The sequence below is a fragment of the Salmo salar genome, chromosome 21 (genome assembly GCF_965601325.2).
Source record: "Salmo salar chromosome 21, fSalSal1, whole genome shotgun sequence".
NCBI classification, from domain to species: domain Eukaryota; kingdom Metazoa; phylum Chordata; class Actinopteri; order Salmoniformes; family Salmonidae; genus Salmo; species Salmo salar.
In genome coordinates, this window is record NC_138311.1 from 34,885,615 (window position 1) to 34,908,538 (window position 22,924).

At 42.5% G+C, this 22,924-nt stretch overlaps 1 protein-coding gene and 1 pseudogene across 2 annotated transcripts; one reads left to right on the forward strand and one right to left on the reverse strand.

Moving 5' to 3' along the window:
- Positions 1–2,581: 2,581 nt before the first annotated feature.
- LOC106594809 (guanylate-binding protein 1-like) lies at positions 2,582–8,463 on the reverse strand (annotated as a pseudogene). The gene is made up of 9 exons (XR_014382057.1): positions 8,194–8,463; positions 7,714–7,937; positions 7,413–7,540; positions 6,233–6,342; positions 5,553–5,764; positions 4,810–5,052; positions 4,418–4,698; positions 3,858–4,305; positions 2,582–3,572 (listed from the first exon to the last, which is right to left on the reverse strand). The product of XR_014382057.1 is annotated as a guanylate-binding protein 1-like (transcript).
- Positions 8,464–8,782: 319 nt separating this feature from the next.
- Positions 8,783–20,104, forward strand: LOC145850173 (guanylate-binding protein 3). The gene is made up of 11 exons (XM_045704701.2): positions 8,783–8,987; positions 11,526–11,725; positions 14,951–15,078; positions 15,655–15,764; positions 15,928–16,118; positions 16,323–16,565; positions 16,854–17,134; positions 17,433–17,645; positions 17,773–17,875; positions 18,024–18,217; positions 18,354–20,104. Exons 2-11 carry the CDS (start codon positions 11,530–11,532, stop codon positions 18,573–18,575), a joined length of 1,881 nt encoding a protein of 626 aa, XP_045560657.2. The 5' UTR covers positions 8,783–8,987; positions 11,526–11,529; the 3' UTR covers positions 18,576–20,104.
- The last annotated feature ends 2,820 nt before the right edge of the window (positions 20,105–22,924 follow it).

The window sequence follows — 22,924 nt, forward strand, 5'->3', positions numbered from 1 at the left end:
CACTAAGTTGACTGTGCCTTTAAACAGTTTGAAAAATTCCAGAAAATGATGTCAAGGCTTTAGAAGCTTCTGATAGGCTAAGTGACATCATTTGAGTCAATTGGAGGTGTACCAGTGGACGTATTTAAGGGCCTACCTTTAAACTCAGTGCCTCTTTGCGCGACATCATGGGAAAATCTGTCACGGTCGTCATAAGGAGTAGACCACACATTTTGGGGGGCTGCCTCTCAGGTTCCCATAGCTCCCTTCGCTTGTCCTCCCAGAGTTGACGTTCCAACTCCCATGTCCATCCTTCCCCCCGATGCTCCAAACCACGCTGCTTGGTCTTCTGTTGGTGGGATCTTCTGTCACGGCTGTCTTTGGAAGAAGAGGACCAAGGCGCAACGTACTTAGAGTTCCACATGTTTAATAAATATGAAACTCACCAAAACAATACAGACGAAAATGAAGCGTAACGTTCTGGGCTGCTCACAGGCAGCTACACAAACACAAGATCCCACAAAGCACAGGTGGAAAAAGGCTAACTAAGTATGATTCATAATCAGAGACAACGATAGACGGGTGCCTCTGATTAGGAACCATACTCTGCCCAAAACAAAGAAATACAAAAACATAGAAAAAGTAACAGAACGCCCACCCTAGTCACAACCTGGCCTAACCAAAATAGAGAACAAAACCCTCTCTATGGCCAGGGCGTGACAAAATCAAAAGAAATCAGCCAAGACCTCAGAATTTTTTTTTTAGACCTCCACAAGTCTGGTTCATCCTTTGGAGCAATTTCCAAATGCCTGAAGGTACCACGTTCATCTGTACAAACAATAGTACGCAAGTATAAACACCATGGGACCATGCAGCCGTCATACCGCTCAGGAAGGATACGCGTTCTGTCTCCTAGAAATTAACGTGAAATTAACGCACCCAACTGGTGTGAAAAGTGAAAATCAATCCCAGAACAACAACAAAGGACCTTGTGAAGATGCTGGAGGAAACAGATACAAAAGTATCTATATCCACAGTAAAACGAGTCCTATATTGACATAACCTGAAAGGCCGCTCAGCAAGGAAGAAGCCACTGCTCCAAAACAGCCATAAAAAAGCCAGACTATGGTTTGCAACTGCACTAGGTGACAAAGATCATACTTTTTGGAGAAATGTCCTCAGGTCTGATGAAACAAAAATAGAACTGTTTGGCCATAATGACCACCGTTATGTTTAGAGGAAAAGGGGGAGGCTTGCAAGCCAAAGAACACCATCCCAACCGTGAAGCACGGGGGTGGCAGCATCATGTTGTGGGGGTGCTTTGCTGCAGGAGGGACTGGTGCACTTCACAAAATAGATGGCATCATGAGGATGGAAAATTATGTGGATATATTGAAGCAACATCTCAAGACATCAGTCAGGAAGTTAAAGCTTGGTCGCAAACGGGTCTTCCAAATAGACAATGACCCCAAGCATACTTCCAAAGTTGTGGAAAAATGGCTTAAGGACAACAAAGTCAAGGTATTGGAGTGGCCATGACAAAGCCCTGACCTCACTCCTATAGAAAATTTGTGGGCAGAACTGAAAAAGCGTGTGCGAACAAGGAGGCCTACAAACCTGACTCAATTACACCAGCTCTGTCAGGAGGAATGGGCCAAAATTCACCCAACTTATTGTGGGAAGCTTGTGGAAGGCTACCCGAAACGTTTGACCCAAGTTAAACAATTTAAAGGAAATGTTACCAAATACTAATTGAGTGTATGTAAACTTCTGACCCACTGGGAATGTGATGAAAGAAATAAAAGCTGAAATAAATAATTCTCTCTACTATAATTCTGACATTTCACATTCTTAAAATAAAATGGTGATCCTAACTGACCTAAAACAGGGCATTTTTACTAGGATTAAATGTCAGGAATTGTGAAAAACTGAGTTTAAATGTATTTGGCTGAGGTGTATGTAAACTTCCGACTTCAACTGTATATGGCGGAGGCTTAATCAAGATAGTCGTCTTGACTTTTTCTTATGTCATTCTCATTGGCACCAAAAGTTTAAAAAGTGTTGATGGGATAGAATGCGGTCGGACCATCGGATAATTGGCATATACATTACTCTTACTGAATTTCCATGTGGGCGAGGATATTGAACATTTAATCAAAGCCTATTGGATGCTAACTTTTTTTTAAATTAGGACAGAGGAATTTATAACTACATTTTTCAGACATAACACAGGTACAGCAAATCCCCTTACTGTATGGGACCATTTTAAATGTGCCTTTAGAGGCCATGCAATTCAGTACTCATCTCTAAAACAACAGCAATTTAGGTCAATAAGAAATGGGGAAACTTATTCAAAAAAGATCAAGTGTAAGATATTTTAAAAAATAAAGCAAACTATAGATAACATTTTGTTACCATGGAAAGGTAAATTCCTGTCTAATTTTGGAAAAATCCTCCTGATTGATTATTTAGTCATATCCCAGTTTACCTATTTGCTTATGGTCTTACCTACACCTAGCGAACAGTTCTTTTTATTATTTTATTAAAAAAAAAGATTATATTTTATTTGGAACGGCAAGCCGGACAAACTTAAATGGGCCTATTTATATAATAAATATGAATTCGGAGGGCAGAAATGATTAAATATTAAAGCACTAGACCTCGCACTAAAGGCTTCAGTCATACAAAAATAATACTTAAATCCAAACTGGTTCTCCAGCAAATTAGTAAGAATGTCTCACCCTATGTTCAAGAATGGCCTTTTTTTTCTCCCTTTATTCAGATTACAACCTCTCACTTTCAGTTATTTGAAAAGGAAATCATCTCCCAAATATCGCTATTTTTAAATCAAGTCATAGCAAGTAGGTTGCAATTGCAATTTAATCCACCAGAAAAGACAGAACAAATAATACAACAAATATTGTGGTTACACTCAAATATACTAATTGATAAAAAACATAAATATTTTTATCGAAAAAATGTAAAGTATAATCTTCGTAAATGATATCATAAATAGGACTGGTGGAGTTATGTCACACATGCAGCTAACAAAAACATATGGACATTTCTGCACTACCCAACACTAAAACCAACTAATTGCAGCGTTACTGCAAAAATGGATGAGGAAAGTGGAAGGGGGAAAATTAAGAAACTTGTCTCTCTGTGTACCTGCTCAAGTAATACACAATGTTTCTACTTCATAAAAGCCACCTTCATGAGCTTATATTGACAGAAAGTGTTGGCAACGTCCATTCCAAATCGAAGAACAGGCATGACTGTAGACTCAAGGAAACCACCTCCTTCCTTCTCAGGTGTGTTTCTCTTCTTGAACTCCTCTATTTCCTGTCTCATTAAGTCAGCCTTCTCCTTGTGGCCCTTCTCCAGCAGATCCTTCTGCTCCTGCATCTTGCACTCCAAGGCCCTGTGGAAGTCCCGTTCCTGTTGCTTCAAATTGTCCTTCATCTTCTCTTCCATCTGCTTCAACTTCTCATCTTTGCTTCTGCGATCGTCCTCCATGGTGCGCTCCATCTCCAACCGTTTCTCTTCAGCAGCCTTCTTCTCCTGCTCCAGCATAGCTGATCTCTCCTTCTCCTCTGCATGGTCCAAAAGAAGAGTTGAGGTAGGAAAACACAATAACTTCTAGACTACTCATGTTCTCTTTCATATGGAGGCAACAGACAGCCCCTGATCTTTTCCATGTTCTGGAGTAGGCCATAACTTTTAGGTTAAACTTTAGCCCGCATACGTACTCTTTCAAACATCCCAGATCTATGTTGACTTCGTGCAAGACTATCACATATTTATTGTGAGAAGTCACTCCAACCAGAAACCTGAATTCAAGCAGAAAATAACATCCCAATGCTATATTTTGGACTTACCGTGGATCTTTTTCTCATTTTCTGTCCATTTTTTGTCATCCTGCAAGATGGAATTCTTCTCTAGACTCTTCTCCCTCAGGAACTGCTCAAGAATCTCCTCAGCCTGCAGAAAACACCCTGAAAGGCTACATGTTTTATCATTGGTTAATGGCAATCTAAAACCGGTTGGATGTGTTTCTGGTATGATGCTGTAGATGCCTAGAAATACTTTATGGAAGCTAATGTGAATCATAACACTAACTCCTTTGACGGGCTCGGCCCGGTATTGTGCCACCATGTTGTCATGGTGATTGCAGTAAAGCTCATATCCCCCAGGTGTAGCGTAGATCCCCTCCTTAATCTTCTGGGCCATCGGAGCAGACAGCTTCTCCAGAAGGGACGCACACTTCTTCTCTGAGGCATCCACGTTCTGGATGAGGAGGTCAGCGTAGTGCTTTGCAATGACCACCTGCAGGAGTCAAGACTGTTTAAGGGAAGCATTTGTAGAAAGTGGTCCTTGACAGAGTTAAGAACTAAAGCAGTGTTTGTGCCAGGCACAGATCTGAAATGATGACCCTTACCGCCAACGCTTTCAAGAAATCGCAATTTTCGTCTTTGAAGGATCGTTTCATGAAAGCCTGCGTGGCCTGGTGGTCTGAGCGGAGGTGATGAGCTGAAATCTAACCCATGGCCACAGGGAATAAGGCCTTCACCTCCTCCATGCCCCTCTGGTACACCGCCAGGCCCTCATCCACAGCAGCCTGGTTCTCAATTTGAGCCATGGCCAGCACCGCATTCTCTAGACAGGGCACAGAGCCTTTGGCTATGGTCTCCACATAGGTGTTAACCAAGTGGCTGAGCACTGCAATCAGAAAAGAGGCGGGAAGAAAAACATAAGTGTATACATTTGGTGGTACAATAACATAGGCTACATTCAATGCATCTGTGCAGAATCTGCTGATATTTGACTTACTTCTCCCGGTTACTTTGTGGCCCCCTTTGACAGTTTTGGTACGGCTCTCCTGGAAAATGAAGTGGCAGAAAGTATCTGCAACCTTTCGGAAGCTTCCACACAGGTCAGCTTCGTCCATGGAATCCAGATGGGGCATGTTGGCAGGAGTTGTAGGGGTGGGGAATACAAAGCACTTGCGCGAGGGGAAGTAGTTCCGGATGCACTGTCGTGGGAGGTTGTACATCAAGTTATTTTTACCCCCACCTGAATGATAGTCAGCATTCACCATTACAGTTGACATTAATCTATTTTTAGGGCTGGTTTCCCAGACACAGATTAGGCCTTGTCCTGGACACAAAAGTGTGTTCATTGGAGAATCTTGTCTGGAGGCCTAATCTGTGTCTGGGAGACTGGCCCTTTGTTGACCATCCAAACACACAATCATTAACAGACAAGCATATACAGAGATATGTTTAAATTAACATGAGGAAGAAGACTTTATGTTCAATAAACCAACTGGATAAAATAATTTGGTTTATGTCTCTGTTTGATTATGAGTGTAATCCTATATTACATTTTCATAGGAATGATTTTATAATAGGTCATTTTGACAGGCAGAGCCAATATCAATCATCTTGTTTCACAACCCCTATGCTCTTTGTGAGATAGTGATTGTTCCAACTGAATAATTGGTCATGGGGAGCACTATTCTAGAGACATTGTTCACAGTTGATCATTGGGGTGGTGGCTAGTGCTAATGTCACCTTTTCTGAGTTCCAGGGAATGCTCCAGATACTCATCTTCGGTGACGTTTCTACCGTCGATCTCGAGTAGTAGAGTGAAATCTCTGATGGCCCACACAAAATTCGGAAAGAACTGCACAAACTGGGCGTACCCTCCTTCCTCATCATCGTGAGAGGATGAAGCTGCACTGGAAGAATTCACCTTGATCCGCTCTGTCAGCTCACTCACATATCTATAGGGCCGGTTGAGGATTGACTGATAAAAGCTACCAAAGTTAAAAAAAGAATGTGCATCTGCATTGACATGTGACTGCTACAGTTGTACAAGGACTTGCTATACAACAGTTATAGCATACGAGCAGTTTCAGTTTCTTTTTGAATGGACTGTGTTCACATGCACTGAGTAACCCCTAAGGGAATTGATCCAACAAAGTACAGTGTGTTGAACATTCTGCAAACACTTAATTAATGCTGTCAGTAACACAATATATTGCTCCAGGTCTATAAGTACATTTTGCTCAGCATCCAATAGATACACAAACATACAGCACTTTCACTTTCAATATAAGAGGGAGTTCTAAGAAATGGTCTGGTTGGGGGAAATATCCCCTAACCATGTGATATGTACACCTGTTAAAGTCAACAGGAGAGGAAACAGGGGAGGTTTGCCATGTGGTAATAGATATTGGTTTAAAGGATACTGGAGATTCTCCACGGCTTGATTGTCGATGGTCCCTCAACTGTTGTAGACCAGAGTACTGCTTAACAGAATGGCCAAGGAGAAGATCCAGGCATCATTCTTAGAATCTCCCTGAAACAAGTGTGACAACAGCAACATGCCTATTGGTGATATGGCTAAATTAAATGAAATCATTTCAAATACACTATATATACAAAAGTATGTGGACACCCCTTCAAATTAGTGGGTTCGGCTATTTCAGTCAAACCTGTTGCTAACAGGTGTATAAAATCGAGCACAAAGCCATGGAATCTCCATAGACAAACATTGGCAGGAGATTGGCCTTACTGAAGAGCTCAGTGACTTTCAACGTGGCAACATCATAGGATGCCACCTTTCCAACAAGTCAGTTCGTCAAATTTCTGCCCTGCTAGGGCAGCTCCGGTGAACTGTTAGTGCTGTTATTGTGAAGTGGAAATGTTTAGGAGCAACAACGCAAAGGCTCAGCCGTGAAGTGGTAGGCCACACAAGCTCACAGAACGGGTCCGCTGAGTGCTGAAGCTCGTTGCGCATAAAATCGTCTGTCCTCGGTTGCAACACTCACTACCGAGTTCCAAACTGGCTCTGGAAGCAACGTCAGCACAAGTACTGTTCATTGGGAGCTTCATGAAATGGGTTTCCATGGCCAAGCAGTAGCACAAAAGCCTAAGGTAACAATGTGCAATGCCAAGAGTCGGCTGGAGTGGTGTAAAGATTGCTGCCATTGGACTCTGCAGCATTGGAAATGCGTTCTCTGGAGTGATGAGTCACGTTTCACCATCTGGCAGTCCGACGGACGAATCTGGGTTTGGTGGATGCCAGGAGAACGCTACCTGCCCGAATTCATTGTGCCAACTGTAAAGTTTGGTGGAGGAGGAATAATGGTCTGGTGCTGTATTTTATTGTTTGGGCTAGGCCCCTTAATTCCAGTTAAGGGAAATCTTAACGCTACAGCATACAATGACATTCTAAACAATTCTGTGCTTCCAACTTTGTGGTAACAGTTTGGGGAAGGCCCAGTTTGCACATGACTTTGGAATGAGATGTTAGACGAGCAGGTGGCTACATACTTTTGGTCATGCAGTGTATGTGTGTTTAGATATTTGTTCACTGTGCTAGATTACTAATGTGGATTTTAAAGAGACTGAACGTTGACCTCTCACCTTCTCCACGTCCCCCAGCCCCTCTGTATCCAGCAGCACCAGGGTGTGGTCTCTTTTTTCAGGGTGAGGCACACACCACATCCAGATTCCCTTAGTCTTGGATTGGATGGTGGCTCCCAGGGTAAAACCTAAATCAATATTTCAAAGACCGTTTTAAGACAAAAAAATTGAATATACTTTTTCTTCTGAAAGAAATGTACAGATGCAAAAAATTGGGAATTGTCTATTGAGGCACAGATTATACCCAAACCAGTTTGTGATTTCAGATATGTCTCTCAGCATCAGTCAGTCTCTGTCTCACCTTTTCTCTTTCCAGCCAGCTTGTTCATGAGGTAGGACTTGCCGGTGCGGTACAGCCCGACCACCGCCACCACTATGACTTTCTGGTTCAGTCCCGTCAGGTACTTGATGGCACCAGGAACTACATGAAGCTCGCCATCGGCGTTTTCATCCAGGCACATTGGGGAATCCATGGTCAAGTGGCTTCACAGGATGATCAGCCTACAGCTCCCAGAAATATTCAATCTATAATACAATTATGAATTAAATATAGTTCAGGTGAATTATGTGAATATTATATAGACTAGGACTACTGCGAAGGTTATGTAAGAAATATTATTATGATCTGCATAATTAAACAGCTGAGCCATATGCATACACAATTAAAAGTGAAGTTCAAATATTGTCCAATGCTAGCTTTAATTTCATTACGAAATTTGTCTTCAAACATGTAACTGTTTTCCTGCTTTGGAAAAGCATTAGTCGATAGTAGCCCACTCACATAAACGACCTCTCCAAAAGCCTGCTCCAAACCAACTGTAAAATTGCAGAGGATGTCGCAATATCGAGTACCTATTTCAAGGGGGTTTCAACTAGTTACCACAGCCACAAAGTCAAAATTGTCTGTAATCAAAAAAATGAATGAAAACAAAAAATAAATGTGCTTTTTGGTCTTAATTTAAGGTTAGGGCTAGACATAATGTTAACAGTGTGGTTAAGGTTAGGTTTAAAATCACATTTTAAGAATGTAAATTATAGAAATAGGCGAGGTCAATGACGTTGTGGCTGTAGTAACTAATTGTACCTATTTGTCTGACTATGTTTCATCAATTATTTTCACCAGTCAAATAAGATATGGAACTGACGCATCCGACTTTAAATTTAAAAAAAATAATAATGTTTTAATGGCGTTATTGAGCCAATTATCTGTCTTTTGTTCCAGATAGGAATAGTGATTCGTTCTAGTGCTAGTTGGAACAAGAAAACTCGGGTATGGTCGACTTGCTAACTGGTTGTAGTTCTACTGTAGGCTATTCACATATCGTGTTCACACCATTAGTAAGTCGAACTTTTCTGAGTTCCTAGTACCTACCAGCCCGTGAACGCGGTATTTGTCAGGTCACGTTTCACTGCAGCAGAGTTTATTGGGGGGGAAACGTCGTACTTTCCCGGAAGCTTAATTGTTAACGTAAGAGAAACACTTTCAGTTTCAATATCACAACCGATCTCTTTTGCCATGCAAACGCGGACAACAGACTGAACAACAAGCTCACTGTACGGTACAGTGTTGCCGAGGTAAGCCTAAACTCTCTTTCACTTCTAAATGTGGGCTTTTTTACTATATGATATATAGCTATTGATTTGCAAAATGACAGGTTTAATGTTGGCTGGTGAAAAAATATTTTTGCAACAAAACATTTGCGGTAAATTAATTGATTGGATAACCACGCCTGTACATGCAAGCACATTCAGAACTATACATGGAGTCTATTCATGGAGTAGCCTCTACGAATCAGAGAGTGGAAGACTCCTCTCCTGTCTTTGAATTTGAACGTACTTTTCCTGTTGTCTGCTGTTTGGACACACCTATTCATTCCAAGGCTTTTCTTTAATTGTACTATTTTCTACATGGTAGAATAATAGCGAAGACATCAAAACTATAAAATAACACTTATGGAATCATGAAGTAACCAAAAAAGTGTTCAACAAATCAAAATATATTTTATATTTGAGATTCTTCAAGGTAGCCACCCTTTGCCTTGATGACAGCTTTGCACACTCTTGGCATTCTCTCAACCAGCTTCATGAGGTAGTCACCTGGAATGCATTTCAATTAACAGGTGTGCCTTGTTAAAAGTTAATTTGTGGAATTTCTTTCCTTCTTAATGCATTTGAGCCAATCAGTTGTGTTGTGATAAGGTTGTGGTGGTATACAGAAGATAGCACTATTTGGTAAAAGACAATGTCCATATAATGGCAAGAACAGCTCAAATAAGCAAAGAGAAACGACAGTCCATCATTATCATTACATTAAGACAAAAAGGTCAGTCAGTACGGAACATACTATACTTCCTAGGACATTATGTTATACAATACATGCATGTTTTGTTCAATCAAGTTCATATTTATATCAAAAAACTGCTTTTTACATTAGCATGCGATGTTCAGAACTAGCATACCCACCGAAAACTTCCAGTGAATTTACTAAATTACTCATGATAAACGTTGACAAAATACATAACAATTATTTTAAGATTTTGCAATTTTGCAATATTCTGAGTCCATAGCTCGGCCATCACAGGCTAGCTAATTTGACACCCACCAAGTTTGGGGCTCACTAAACTCAGAATTACTATTAGAAAAATTGGATTACCTTTGCTGTTCTTTGTCAGAATGCACTCCCAGGACTTCTACTTCAACAACAAATGTTGTTTTGGTTCCAAATAATCCATAGTTATATCCAAATACCTCCGTTTTGTTCGTGCGTTCAGGTCACTATCCGAAGGGTAATGCGCGAGCGCATTTCCTGACCAAAAAATTCAAAATATTCCATTACCATACTTAGAAGCATGTCAAACGCTGTTTAAAATACATTTTTATGCGATCTTTCTCATAAAATAGCGATAATATTCCAACCGGGCAACGTTGTATTCATTCAAAGACTGAAAGAAAAAAATTGAGAAGTCTCGTGAACACGCATCTCAGTCACACTGTCCCCAGGCTGACCACTTACAAACTCTGCTGCTGTACTTTGCCCAGAGACAGCAGACACCCCATTCCACTTTCTGGCGGTTTTAGAGAGCCAATGGAAGCCTTAAAAAGTGTCACGTTACAGCACAAATGCTGTATTTTCGATAGAGATGCAACAGAAGGACAACAAATTGTCAGACAGGGCACTTCCTGTATGGAATCTTCTCAGGTTTTGGCCTGCCATATGAGTTCTGTTATACTCACAGACACCATTCAAACAGTTTTAGAAACTTTTTAGTGTTTTCTATCCAAATCTACTAATTATATGCATATTTTCGTTTCTGGGCAAGAGTAGTAACCAGTTTAAATCGGGTACGTTTTTTATCCGGCCGTGAAAATACTGCCCCCTAGCCCAGACAGGTTAAGAACACATTCTTATTTACAATTATGGCCTACCGGGGAACAGTGGGTTAACTGCCTTGTTCAGGGGCAGAACGACAGATTTTTACCTTGTCAGCTTGGTCCAGCAACCTTTTGGTTACGACTCCAATGCTTTAGTGGATGTTGAGAATTGAATGTTCACCTCTCTACCATGTAAGGGCTATTTGACCAAGAAGGAGGGTGATGGAGTGCTGCATCAGGTGACCTGGCATCCACAATCACCCGACGTCAACCCAATTGAGATGGTTTGGGATGAGTTGGACTGCAGAGTGAAGGAAAAGCATCCAACAAGTGCTCAGCATATGTAGGAACTCCTTCAAGACTGTTGGAAAAGCATTTCAGTTGAAGCTGGTTGAGAGAATGCCAAAAGTGTGCAAAGCTGTCATCAAGGCAGTGTGGCTACTTTGAAGAATCTCAAATATAAAAATAATAATTGTTTAACACTTTTTTGGTTACTACATGATTCCATGTGTGTTATTTCAAAGTTCTGATGTCTTCAATATAGAAAAAAGGAAAAATCAAGAAAAACCCTTGAATGAGTAGGTGTGTCCAAACTTTTGACTGGTACTGTACACACACACACACACACACACACACACACACACACACACACACACACACACACACACACACACACACACACAGTGTCCTACTCGATAAAAAGTTATTATGTGTGTCTTTGCCTTCGTTTCTTTTGGTCAGCATCATGTCAGGCCAGACAGTATCCATGAAGGAACCAGTATGTCTGATAGAGAACGACAGTGATGGGAAGCTGCGTGTGGTCCGCAGTGCACTGGACATCCTGGACAAGATTGACCAGCATGTGGTAGTGGTGTCGGTGGTCGGGCTGTACCGCACCGGCAAGTCCTACCTCATGAACAAGCTGGCTGGGGAGAGGAAAGGTAAGCACATCCACTAAAGCATTTTTAAAATCTATGTTCCGATCAAGTTTCATGAGCCTAAAATAAAAGATCCTAGACATTTTCTATATACACAAAAAGCTTATTTCTCTGAAATGCTGTGCACAAATTTGCTTACATCCCTGTTAGTGAGCATTTCTCCTTTGCCACGATAATCCATCCACCTGACAGGTGTGGCATATCAAGAAGCTGATTAAACCGCATGATCATTACACCGGTGCACCTTGTGCTGGGGACAATAAAAAGCCACTCTAAAATGTTCAGTTCTGTCTCACAACACAATGCCACAGATGTCTCAAGTTTTGAGGGAAAGTGCAATTGGCATGCTGACTTCAAGATTGTCCACCCGAGCTGTTGCCAGAGAATTGAATGTTAACTTCTCTATCATAAGCCACCTCCAACGTCATTTTGACAGTACATCCAACCGACCTCACAACGCAGACTACGCGTAACCATGCCAGTCCAGGACCTAAACTCAGCAAAAAAAGAAACGACCCTGTCTTTCAAAGATAATTCATAAAAATCCAAATCACTTCACAGATCTTCATTTTAAAGCGTTTAAACACTGTTTCCCATGCTTGTTCAATGAACCATGAACAATTAATGAACATGCACCTGTGGAACGGTCATTAAGACACTAACAGCTTACAGACGGTAGGCAATTAAGGTCACAGTTATGAAAACTTAGGACACTAAAGAGGCCTTTCTACTGACTCTGAAAAACACCAAAAGAAAGATGCCCAGTGTCCCTGCTCATCTCTGTGAACATGCCTTAGGCATGCTGCAAGGAGACATGAGGACTGCAGATGTGGCCAGGGCAATAAATTGCCATGTCCATACTGTGAGACTCCTAAGACAGAGCTACAGGGAGACAGGACGGACAGCTGATCCTCCTCGCAGTGGCAGACCACGTGTAACAACACCTGCACAGGATCGGTACATCCGAACATCACACCTGCGGGACATGTATAGGATGGCAACAACAACTGCCCTAGTTACACCAGGAACGCACAATCCCTCCATCAGTGCTCAGACTGTCCGCAATAGGCTGAGAGAGGCTGGACTGAGGGGTTGTAGGCCTTTTGTAAGGCAGGTCCTCACCAGATATCACCGGGAACAATGACGCCTATGGGCACAAACCCACCGTCACAGGACCAGACAGGACTGGCAAAAAGTGCTCTTAACTGACGAGTCACGGTTTTGTCTCACCAGGGGTGATGGTCGGATTTGCGTTTATAGTCGAAGGAATGAGCGTTACACCGAGGCCTGTACTCTGGAGCGGGATCGATTTGGAGGTGGAGGGTCCGTCATGGTCTGGGGCGGTGTGTCACAGCATAATCGGACTGAGCTTATTGTCATTGCAGGCAATGTCAACGCTGTGCGTTACAGGGAAGACATCCTCCTCCCTCATGTGGTAGCCTTCCTGAAGGCTCATCCTGACATGACCCTCCAGCATGACAATGCCACCAGCCATATTGTTCGTTCTGTGCGTGATTTCCTGCAAGACAGGAATGTCAGTGTTCTGCCATGGCCAGCGAAGAGCCCGGATCTCAATCCCATTGAGCACGTCTGGGACCTGTTGGATCGGAGGGTGAGGGCTAGGGCCATTCCCCCCAGAAATGTCTGGGAACTTGCAGGTGCCTTGGTGAAAGAGTGGGGTAACATCTCACAGCAAGAACTGGCAAATCTGGTGCAGTCCATGAGGAGGAGATGCACTGCAGTACTTAATGCAGCTGGAGGCCACACCTGATACTGACTGTTACTTTTGATTTTGTTCAGGGACACATTATTCTATTTCTGTTAGTCACATGTCTGTGGAACTTGTTCAGTTCATTACCCAGTTGTTGAATTTTGTTAAGTTCATACAAATATTTACACATGTTAAGTTTGCTGAAAATAAATGCAGTTGACAGTGAGAGGACGTTTCTTTTTTTGCTGAGTTTATATATTTGGCTTCTTCACCAGCGGGATCGTCTGAGACCAGCCACCCGGGCAGCAGATGAAACTGTGGGTTTGCTCAACTGAAGAATTTCTGCACAAACGGTCAGAAACCGTCTCAAGGAAGCTCATCTGCGTGCTCGTCGTCCTCGCCATGGTCTTGTCCTGACTGCAGTTTGGTGTCTTAACCGACTTCAGTGGGCAAATGCTCACCTTCAATGGCGTTATGGTATGGGCAGGCATAAGCTACTGACAACGATACCGTGACGAGATCCTGAGGTCCATTGTCGTGTCATTCATCCGCCGCCATCACCTCATGTTTCCGCATTATAATGCAGGGCCCCATGTCGCAAGGATCTGTACACAATTCCTGAAAATGTCCCAGTTCTTACATGGCCTGCATAGTCACCAGACATGTCACTCATTGAGAATTTTTGGGATGCTCTGGATCGACGTGTTCGACATCGTGTTCCAGTTCCCACCAATATCCAGCAACTTCGCACAGCCATTGAAGACGAGTGGGACAACATTCCTCACACCACAATCAACAGCCTGATCAACTCTATGCGAAGGAGATATGTCACGCTGCATGAGGCAAATGATGGCCACACCAGATACTGACTGGTTTTCTGATCCACCCCCCTATTTTTTATGTTTTATTTTCTGATTTCCTTATTTGGACTGTAACTCAATAAAATCTTTGAAATTGTTTCATGTATTTTTGTTCAGTGTACATAACAATATGCATGACCTCAACACTGTTATATGGATAAGGAATGATTATGTATAAGATAATGATTTCTCATAAAGATAGGGTAATAGAAATGTGAAACAGAAAGTGTTAACTTATGTACAGCATGTCTATATATGTACTGCATTTGTCATTCAGAGTTAGACAGATATGCTGCACCAAAGTACAGATTTGTCCTGTTCTGACCACATTGTGCTTTGATTTTTTTTTCTCTCCAAAATTGGAAATTCGACACACCCTGTTATTGCGTCTTGGAAACTACAGTTTCTCTTTTACACCATAACGTACAACCAGACAGCAGAGCAAATCTCAAAAAAACATTTTGTTCCGACCACATTTGTTCTAGATGGGTTGTGTAGATAAGTGTGCCGTTTTGCACTGGCTGCTAGTTTCACTTTCAGTCTGTCAGTATGATATACAGTATAATTAGACAAAAAGGTTCATCTGAAAACCAGCAGCCTTGAGTAAACTCTTTACAGATTCCATCCTAAGAACCGTTTTTATCCTCTGTCCTCAAGGTTTTGCCCTGGGAGCCACCATCCAGTCCAAAACTAAGGGCATCTGGATGTGGTGTGTGCCTCACCCTGAAAAAAGAGACCACACCCTGGTGCTGCTGGATACAGAGGGGCTGGGGGATGTGGAGAAGGTGGGAGGTCAATGTTCACTCTCTGTCAAAAACCTTTTATGGCTCAGATTGTTTAGATGACAGAATATAACATTGCTATGGGTAAAATCCCATGTTATCTCAATAAACTGTGTCTAGTACTGAGAGCTGATGTCATCAACTGTATATAATGTCTGACTTATAAATGTATGATATATACCCATTTATTCTAAAGAGTATAACAAATAAATAATGACCCATGAGCTTAGTTATAAGCTTGTTTTACTCCAATGTTTGTAAATGTAATTAAACACTGTATAACATCATGGTTAACTGCAATTAGGATGTCACAGATGGTGAGTCATTGCACCCATAGCTCAGTCTATGAATTTGAGTGGTTACATCTCTCCAGGCCCATCCCTCAGATTTTTTTTGTTAGCTTTTTTTTAACCAAAACTGAGGCAGGGTGGGGCTTGGTTAATGTTTCAATTAAGGATTCCAGCTTTGACCTTTATTTAGGTAGGGAGCCCATAAAACGGCGTCGAGTAGACATTTAGTTACTGACTTGATTTCACTCTAGTATGAACAGAGTATGTGTTCCTTCTGTTGTGTCTGCAGGGTGATGAGAAGAATGACAACTGGATCTTTTCCCTGGCTGTCCTGCTCAGCAGTACTCTGGTGTACAACAGCATGGGAACCATCGACAACAACGCACTGGAGAAACTACAGTATCCTTCAGCAGGCCTATAAAGAAATATAGTGTAGTGTTGTATGTCTGGGTTCATTTCATCTCCAACAACCGAACCGACCTCAAAAAGCACTAATCGCTCAGCACTATACTGCATGTTAGTAAATCTGGGTTCATTTTGTCCTCAACACCGCCTTCTACAGCTATGTGACAGAACTGACAGAGCACATCAAGGTGAAGTCCAACCAGCGAGACGGGGAGGAATCTTCAGAGTACCTGCGTTACTTTCCTTCCTTTGTGTGGACAGTCAGAGATTTCACCCTGACCCTGGAGGTTGATGGGAGACCCATCACAGCCAATGAGTACCTGGAGAATGCTCTTAAACTGAGAACAGGTGAAGGGAACACCAGCTAGCACAGCTAACTTAATCTCTTATTCTAAACCATGGTTAGATTGAATTTACCAAAGTTAACAATACTTTTACAAAAGACATGTTGGATATAAAAATATTAAATGCATTTCTTTTACAAAAAATGTCACGGTTAAACATTTAATTTGTTGATTAATGATTGATCTACTTTTCATTTCATTTACAAAGGTCATAGTAAGAAAGATCAGGCATACAATCTGCCTCGTAGCTGTCTGCGGAACTATTTCTCTCCTCGCTGGTGCTTTGTGTTTGAGAGGCCAGCCAGCGGAGACAAAATGAGACGTATGGAGGAGCTGACCGATGCTGACCTGGAGCCTGCCTTTGTGGAGCAAGCCAAGGAGTTCTGTGACCACGTCTTCAATGAGGCCAAGACCAAGACCCTGAAACAGGGCCTGAAAGTTACCGGCAGACGTGAGTATTACAACACTGATATTGAGGATGGAAAGCACTTATGAAAGTAGGTCATGATGTTTGATAATACAACTAAAGTACTGCTGCTACTATAACCACTTCCTCTATTATTATAATTACGATTACTACAAGTACCATGACCAGTACAACTAACAACACCATTAGTACTTAAATTACTACTAATTCTACTACTTACTTTACTTCTATACAAGCACCACTGACCACCACAGTATCACACCATCACTACCACAACTACCAGATGTGCTGATTTCCTGCCCTCTCCTGCAGTGCTGGGAAACCTGGCAGAGACGTATGTGTCCGCCATCCGGAGCGGGCAGATCCCCTGCCTGGACAATGCTGTGTTGGCGCTGGCCCAGATTGAGAACTCCAGTGCCATCGAGAGGGCCAGGGCCCACTACCAGAAGCGTATGGCTGACTGGGTGGCCTACCCCACAGAGACCCAAGAGGAGCTGTCTGAAGTGCATGCTGCCATGGAGAAGAAGGCTGTGGCCATATTCATCAACAACTCCTTCAAAGACGACGACCAGAAGTACCAGTTGGAGCTCATGGTATGGGAATGTAGATTCTATATTCAATGAGTCAATATTCAATTCAGTGATGCATGTATTTAGCAAGATGAGGATAATTTGTCATTTGGGTGAGCTACCCCTTTATGCTACACTTACATGTACATTTTAGTCATTTAGCAGACACACTTATCCAGAGCGACTTACAGCAGTAATTAGGGTTAAATGCCTTACTCAAGGGCACATTGACAGATTATTCACCATTTATTACCTCAACTGAACCAAGACATTCAGGTTTGTTCTGGTAAATTCTGAACCAACCTCTCAAACACAAAAATAGAAAGTGCTTCAAGAGGAGTATGAGAAGATCTGTGAGAGGAACTACAAGGAGTCCCAGAAGGCATGCGAGTCCAAAATCGAATGCATCTTTGCCCCCTTGGAGGAGAAAATAAGGGATGGCTCCTACATGACCCCTGGAGGATACAAAGAGTACTGCAACGACCTGAAACTGGCCACCAGCGAATACAGATCTGAGGGAGGCAGGGGAGTGAAGGTATGTTGGGGAGGTGGTGCTATTTCAGGATATTATGTAATTATCATGTTTTGTGGATGCTGGTCAAAGGAGTTATGAATGCACTGATGTGATGTTGAAAGTTAAATATTATGTGTGATTGTTCCAGGCTGAAGAGGTACTGAAGGAGTACTTGGAAAGGAAAGCCAGCATTGGTCAGGCCGTCCTGTCAGCAGACGAGTCCCTCACTGAAGCTGAGCAGAGAGCAGAAGGTGATATAGGTCACCATGAATATGCACTCCATGACCTGGCAACAACATTCTAATGACCACCAAATGGAGGCTTACCTCTTGTTTTCTTTGATATTTATCTCACTAACTCTCTCTCTCTCACACATACTCTGTCTATCTTTCTCTGCAGCGGAGCAAGCAAGAAGGGAGGCATCTGAGCGGGAGAATCGAGCCATGGAGGAGCAGCTGGTTGTCCAGGAGAGGTTGAGAGCGGACCAGCAGAGGACGTATGAGGAGAATGTGAACCAGCTGATGGAGAGGATGGAGAGAGACAGTAGAAATGCCATAGCAGAGCATGACAGAGTTCTGCAGGCCAGACTAAAGGTAGGAACCTAAAACACAAACATTGAGGAGAACACTTTAAAACTACAGGATCTGTAGGGGTAAGATTAACTGTGTGTATGTGTTTTGTTTTAATGACACAGTCCGTGATGTGTAAAAACAAACCTTGTAATTTCAGGAGCAGAATGACCTTCTCCAGCAAGGGTTTGATGACAGAGCACACCAAATGCAAAGAGAGATAAATGCCCTTAAGGTTGCGAAGGCACAAGAGGAAGAGAAAAAACCCTCATTTATGAGCACAGCTCTGGATACTGTAGGGACTGCAGCTACCCTGTTCCTTCCAGGAATACTTCCCAAAGTAGGAGGAATGGCTGTGAAATGGCTGTCTAAGTGGTTTTGATGTAGGTTCCCGAGGAGGATGACGAGCTATTATTCTTATAGACATGTGGATTGACTGAATATGTGTTTATTGATATTTGATTCTTTGATTTAGGTTAAGCACTCAGTCAAGGTTTTATTTGATGTTTTTTTTTTTTTGTACGTCATTTGAATAAATAATTAGCATGCCTAATCATAATGAAGTAGAGCTTTTAGATAGCACTCTTAAAAATGGTTTTGCAGTTGTTTTACTATTACCAAATAGGCCTACTTATTTTTAACACTGACAACATTTACATGCACACCAATATCCTGTTATTATTCGGGATACTCAAGTATTCTGTTTTTGAGTTGATGCATATAAACGTCATATTCCCACGGGGGGCCAGCACAGAAAAAAAATGTATGAAATTGTATGAAATGTATGCATTCACTACTGTAAGTCGCTCTGGATAAGAGCGTCTGCTAAATAACTAAAATGTAAAAATGTAAAATATTCCATTTACAATTAAAAAAAGCTTGTATCCCGGTTATGAGAATCCCGTATAAGATGCCTGAGATATGTTGATCTTAGACGGTAAACTGTGGCATGTAAACATCCTATTCCGTTTACTGTTTTCCACGGTCTGCACAGGCTCAATTTCACATATCGGTATTGTGTGATGATCTCAAGGCAGCTGGGACCATAGTCATCAAGAAAACAATTGGTAACACACTACGCCGTGAAGGACTGAAATCCTGCAGCGCCCGCAAGGTCCCCCTGCTCAAGAATACATATACATGCCCTTCTGAAGTTTGCCAATGAACATCTGAATGACTCAGGGGACAACTGGTGAAAGTGTTGTGGTCAGATGAGACCAAAATGGAGCTCTTTGACATCAACTCAACTCGCCGTGTTTGGAAGAGGAGGAATGCTGCCTATGACCCCAAGAACACCATCTCCACTGTCAAACATGGAGGTGGAAACATTATGCTTTGGTGGTGTTTTTCTGCTAAGGGGACAGGACAACTTCACCACATCATTTGACAGGGCCATGTACTGTCAAATCTTGGGTGAGAACCTCCTTCCCTCAGCCAGGGCATTGAAAATGGGTCGTGGATGGGTATTACAGTATGACAATAACCCAAAACACACGGCCAAGGCAACAAAGTAGTGGCTCAAGAAGAAGCACATTAAGGTCCTGGAGTGGCCTAGCCAGTCTCCAGACCTTAATCCCATAGAAAATATGTGGAGGGAGCTGAAGGTTCGAGTTGCCAAACATCAGCCTCGAAACCTTAATGACTAGGAGAAGATCTGCAAAGAGGAGTGGGACAAAATTCCTCCTGAGATGTGTGCAAACCTGGTGGCGAACTACAAGAATCATCTGACCTCTGTGATTGCCAACAAGGGTTTTGCCACCAAGTACTAAGTCATGTTATGCAGAGGGGTGAAATACTTATTTCCCTCATTAAAATGCAAATCATTTTATAACTTTTTTGACATGCGTTTTCGTGGATTTTTTTGTTGTTATTCTGTCTCTCACTGTTCAAATAAACCTACCATTAAAATTATAGACTGATCATTTCTTTGTAAGTGGGCAAACGTACAAAATCAGCAGGGGATCAAAAACTTTTTTCCCCCACTGTATCTTTGCCCATCTCTGGCTACTGCAAAGTGCATTACTGTAATTTTCACAGTATCTTACCAATAGCTTCCTATAATTTACAGGAAAATGTGGAGTAATGACACTACAATACTGCAAAATTAGCATACTATACTGTAAGAAAGGAAATGCTCCTGTAATCATGTTGGTATTTTACTATAATTACATGGAATTAGTGCAAGCAGGTTGGCTGCTAGGTATTTGTATATTACAGCATATATATATATATTTTTTTCTATTTTATATCACTTGCACTTTTAGAGGCCTAAACAAAGGCTTCTAAACTGACAGTGACTACAGGGAGAAATAGATCGAAAGGACATGGCTAGCCACTCAACTATTAAAGGTTTGAAACTTGCTGCCACTCTGATCTGTCCTCTATATACACTGAACAAAAAAATTGGCGCAACAAAAAACAATTTGAAAGATTTTACTGAATTACAGTTCGTATAAGGAAATCAGTCAATTGTAATAAATTCATTAAGCCCTAATCTATGGATTTCACAGGACTGGGAACACAAATATGCATCTGTTGGTCACAGATACCTTAAAAAAAAGTTAGGGGGCGTGGATCAGAAAACCAGTCAGTATCTGGTGTGACCACAAGCTGCCTCATGCAGCACGACATATCTCCTTTGCATAGCGTTGATCCTGCTGTTGATTGTGGCCTGTGGAATGTTTTCCCACTCCTCTTCGATGGCTGTGTGAAGTTTCTGGATATTGGAGGGAACTGGAACACACTGTTGTACATGCCAATCCAGAGCATCCCAAACAGGCTCAATGGGTGCCATGTCTGGGAAGTTTGCAGGCCATGGAAGAACTGGGAAATGTTCAGCTTCCAGGAATGGTGTACAGATCCTTGCGACATGGGGCCGTGCATTATAATGCTAAACATAACGTGATGGCGGCGAATGAATGGCATGACAATGGGCCTCAGGATCTCGTCACGGTATCTCTGTGTTTTCAAATTGCCATAGATAAAATGCAATTGTGTTCATTATCCGTAGCTCTTGTCTGCCTTTACCATAACCCCACCATGGGGTTACAGCTGTGTGGGCTAGCACACAGCTATAACCCCAAAGGAGAAATGCTCACTTACAGAGATGTAAACAAATTTGTGCAAAACATTAGAGAGAAATCAAATCAAATGTATTTTTATATAGCCCTTCGTACATCAGCTGATATCTCAAAGTGCTGTACAGAAACCCAGCCTAAAGCCCCAAACAGCAAGCAAAGCATGTGAAAGAAGCACGGTGGCTAGGAAAAACTCCCTAGGAAAAACTCCCTAGAAAGGCCAAAAACCTAGGAAGAAACCTAGAGAGGAACCAGGCTATGAGGGGTGGCCAGTCCTCTTCTGGCTGTGCAGGGTGGATATTATAACAGAACATGGTCAAGATGTTAAAATGTTAAAATGTTCATAAATGACCAGCATGGTCAAATAATAATAATCATAGTAGTTGTCGAGGGTGCAACAAGCACGTCCGGTGAACAGGTCAGGGTTCCAGAGCCGCAGGCAGAACAGTTGAAACTGGAGCAGCAGCATGGCCAGGTGGACTGGGGACAGCAAGGAGTCATCATACCAGGTAGTCCTGAGGCATGGTCCTAGGGCTCAGGTCATCCGAGAGAAAGACAGAAAGAGAGAAAGAGAGAATTAGAGAGAGCATATTTAAATTCACACAGGACACCGGATAAGACAAGAGAAATACTCCAGATGTAACAGACTGACCCTAGCCCCCCGACACATAAACTACTGCAGCATAAATACTGGAGGCTGAGACAGGCGGGATCAGAAGACACTGTGGCCCCATCCGATGATACCCCCGGACAGGGCCAAACAGGCAGGATATAACCCCACCCACTTTGCCAAAGCACAGCCCCTACACCACTAGAGGGATGTCTCCAACCACCAACTTACCGTCCTAAGACAAGGCCGAGTATAGCCCACAACGATCTCCGTCATGGCACAACCCAAGGGGGGGCGCCAACCCAGACAGGAAGACCACGTCAGTGACTCAACCCACTCAAGTGACGCACCCCTCCCATGGACGGCATGGAAGAACACCAGTAAGCCAGTGACTCAGCCCCTGTAAAAGGGTTAGAGGCAGAGAATCCCAGTGGAAAGAGGGGAACCGGCAAGGCAGAGACAGCAAGGGCGGTTCGTTGCTCCAGCCTTTCCGTTCACCTTCACACTCCTGGGCCAGACTATACTTAATCATAGGACCTACTGAAGAGATAAGTCTTCAGTAAAGACTTAAAGGTTGAGACTGAGTCTGCGTCTCTCACATTGGTAGGCAGACCATTCCATAAAAATGGAGCTCTATAGGAGAAAGCCCTACCTCCAGCCGTTTTCTTAGAAATTCTAGGGACAATTAGGAGGCCTGCGTCTTGTGACCGTAGCGTACGTGTAGGTATGTACGGCAGGACCAAATCGGAAAGATAGGTAGGAGCAAGCCCATGTAATGCTTTGTAGGTTAGCAGTAAAACCTTGAAATCAGCCCTTGCCTTAACAGGAAGCCAGTGTAGGGAGGCTAGCACTGGAGTAATATGATCAAATTTTTGGGTTCTAGTCAGGATTCTAGCAGCTGTATTTAGCACTAACTGAAGTTTATTTACTGCTTTATCCGGGTAGCCGGAAAGTAGAGCATTGCAGTAGTCCAGCCTAGAAGTAACAAAAGCATGGATTAATTTTTCTGCGTCATTTTTGGACAGAAAATGTCTGATTTTTGCA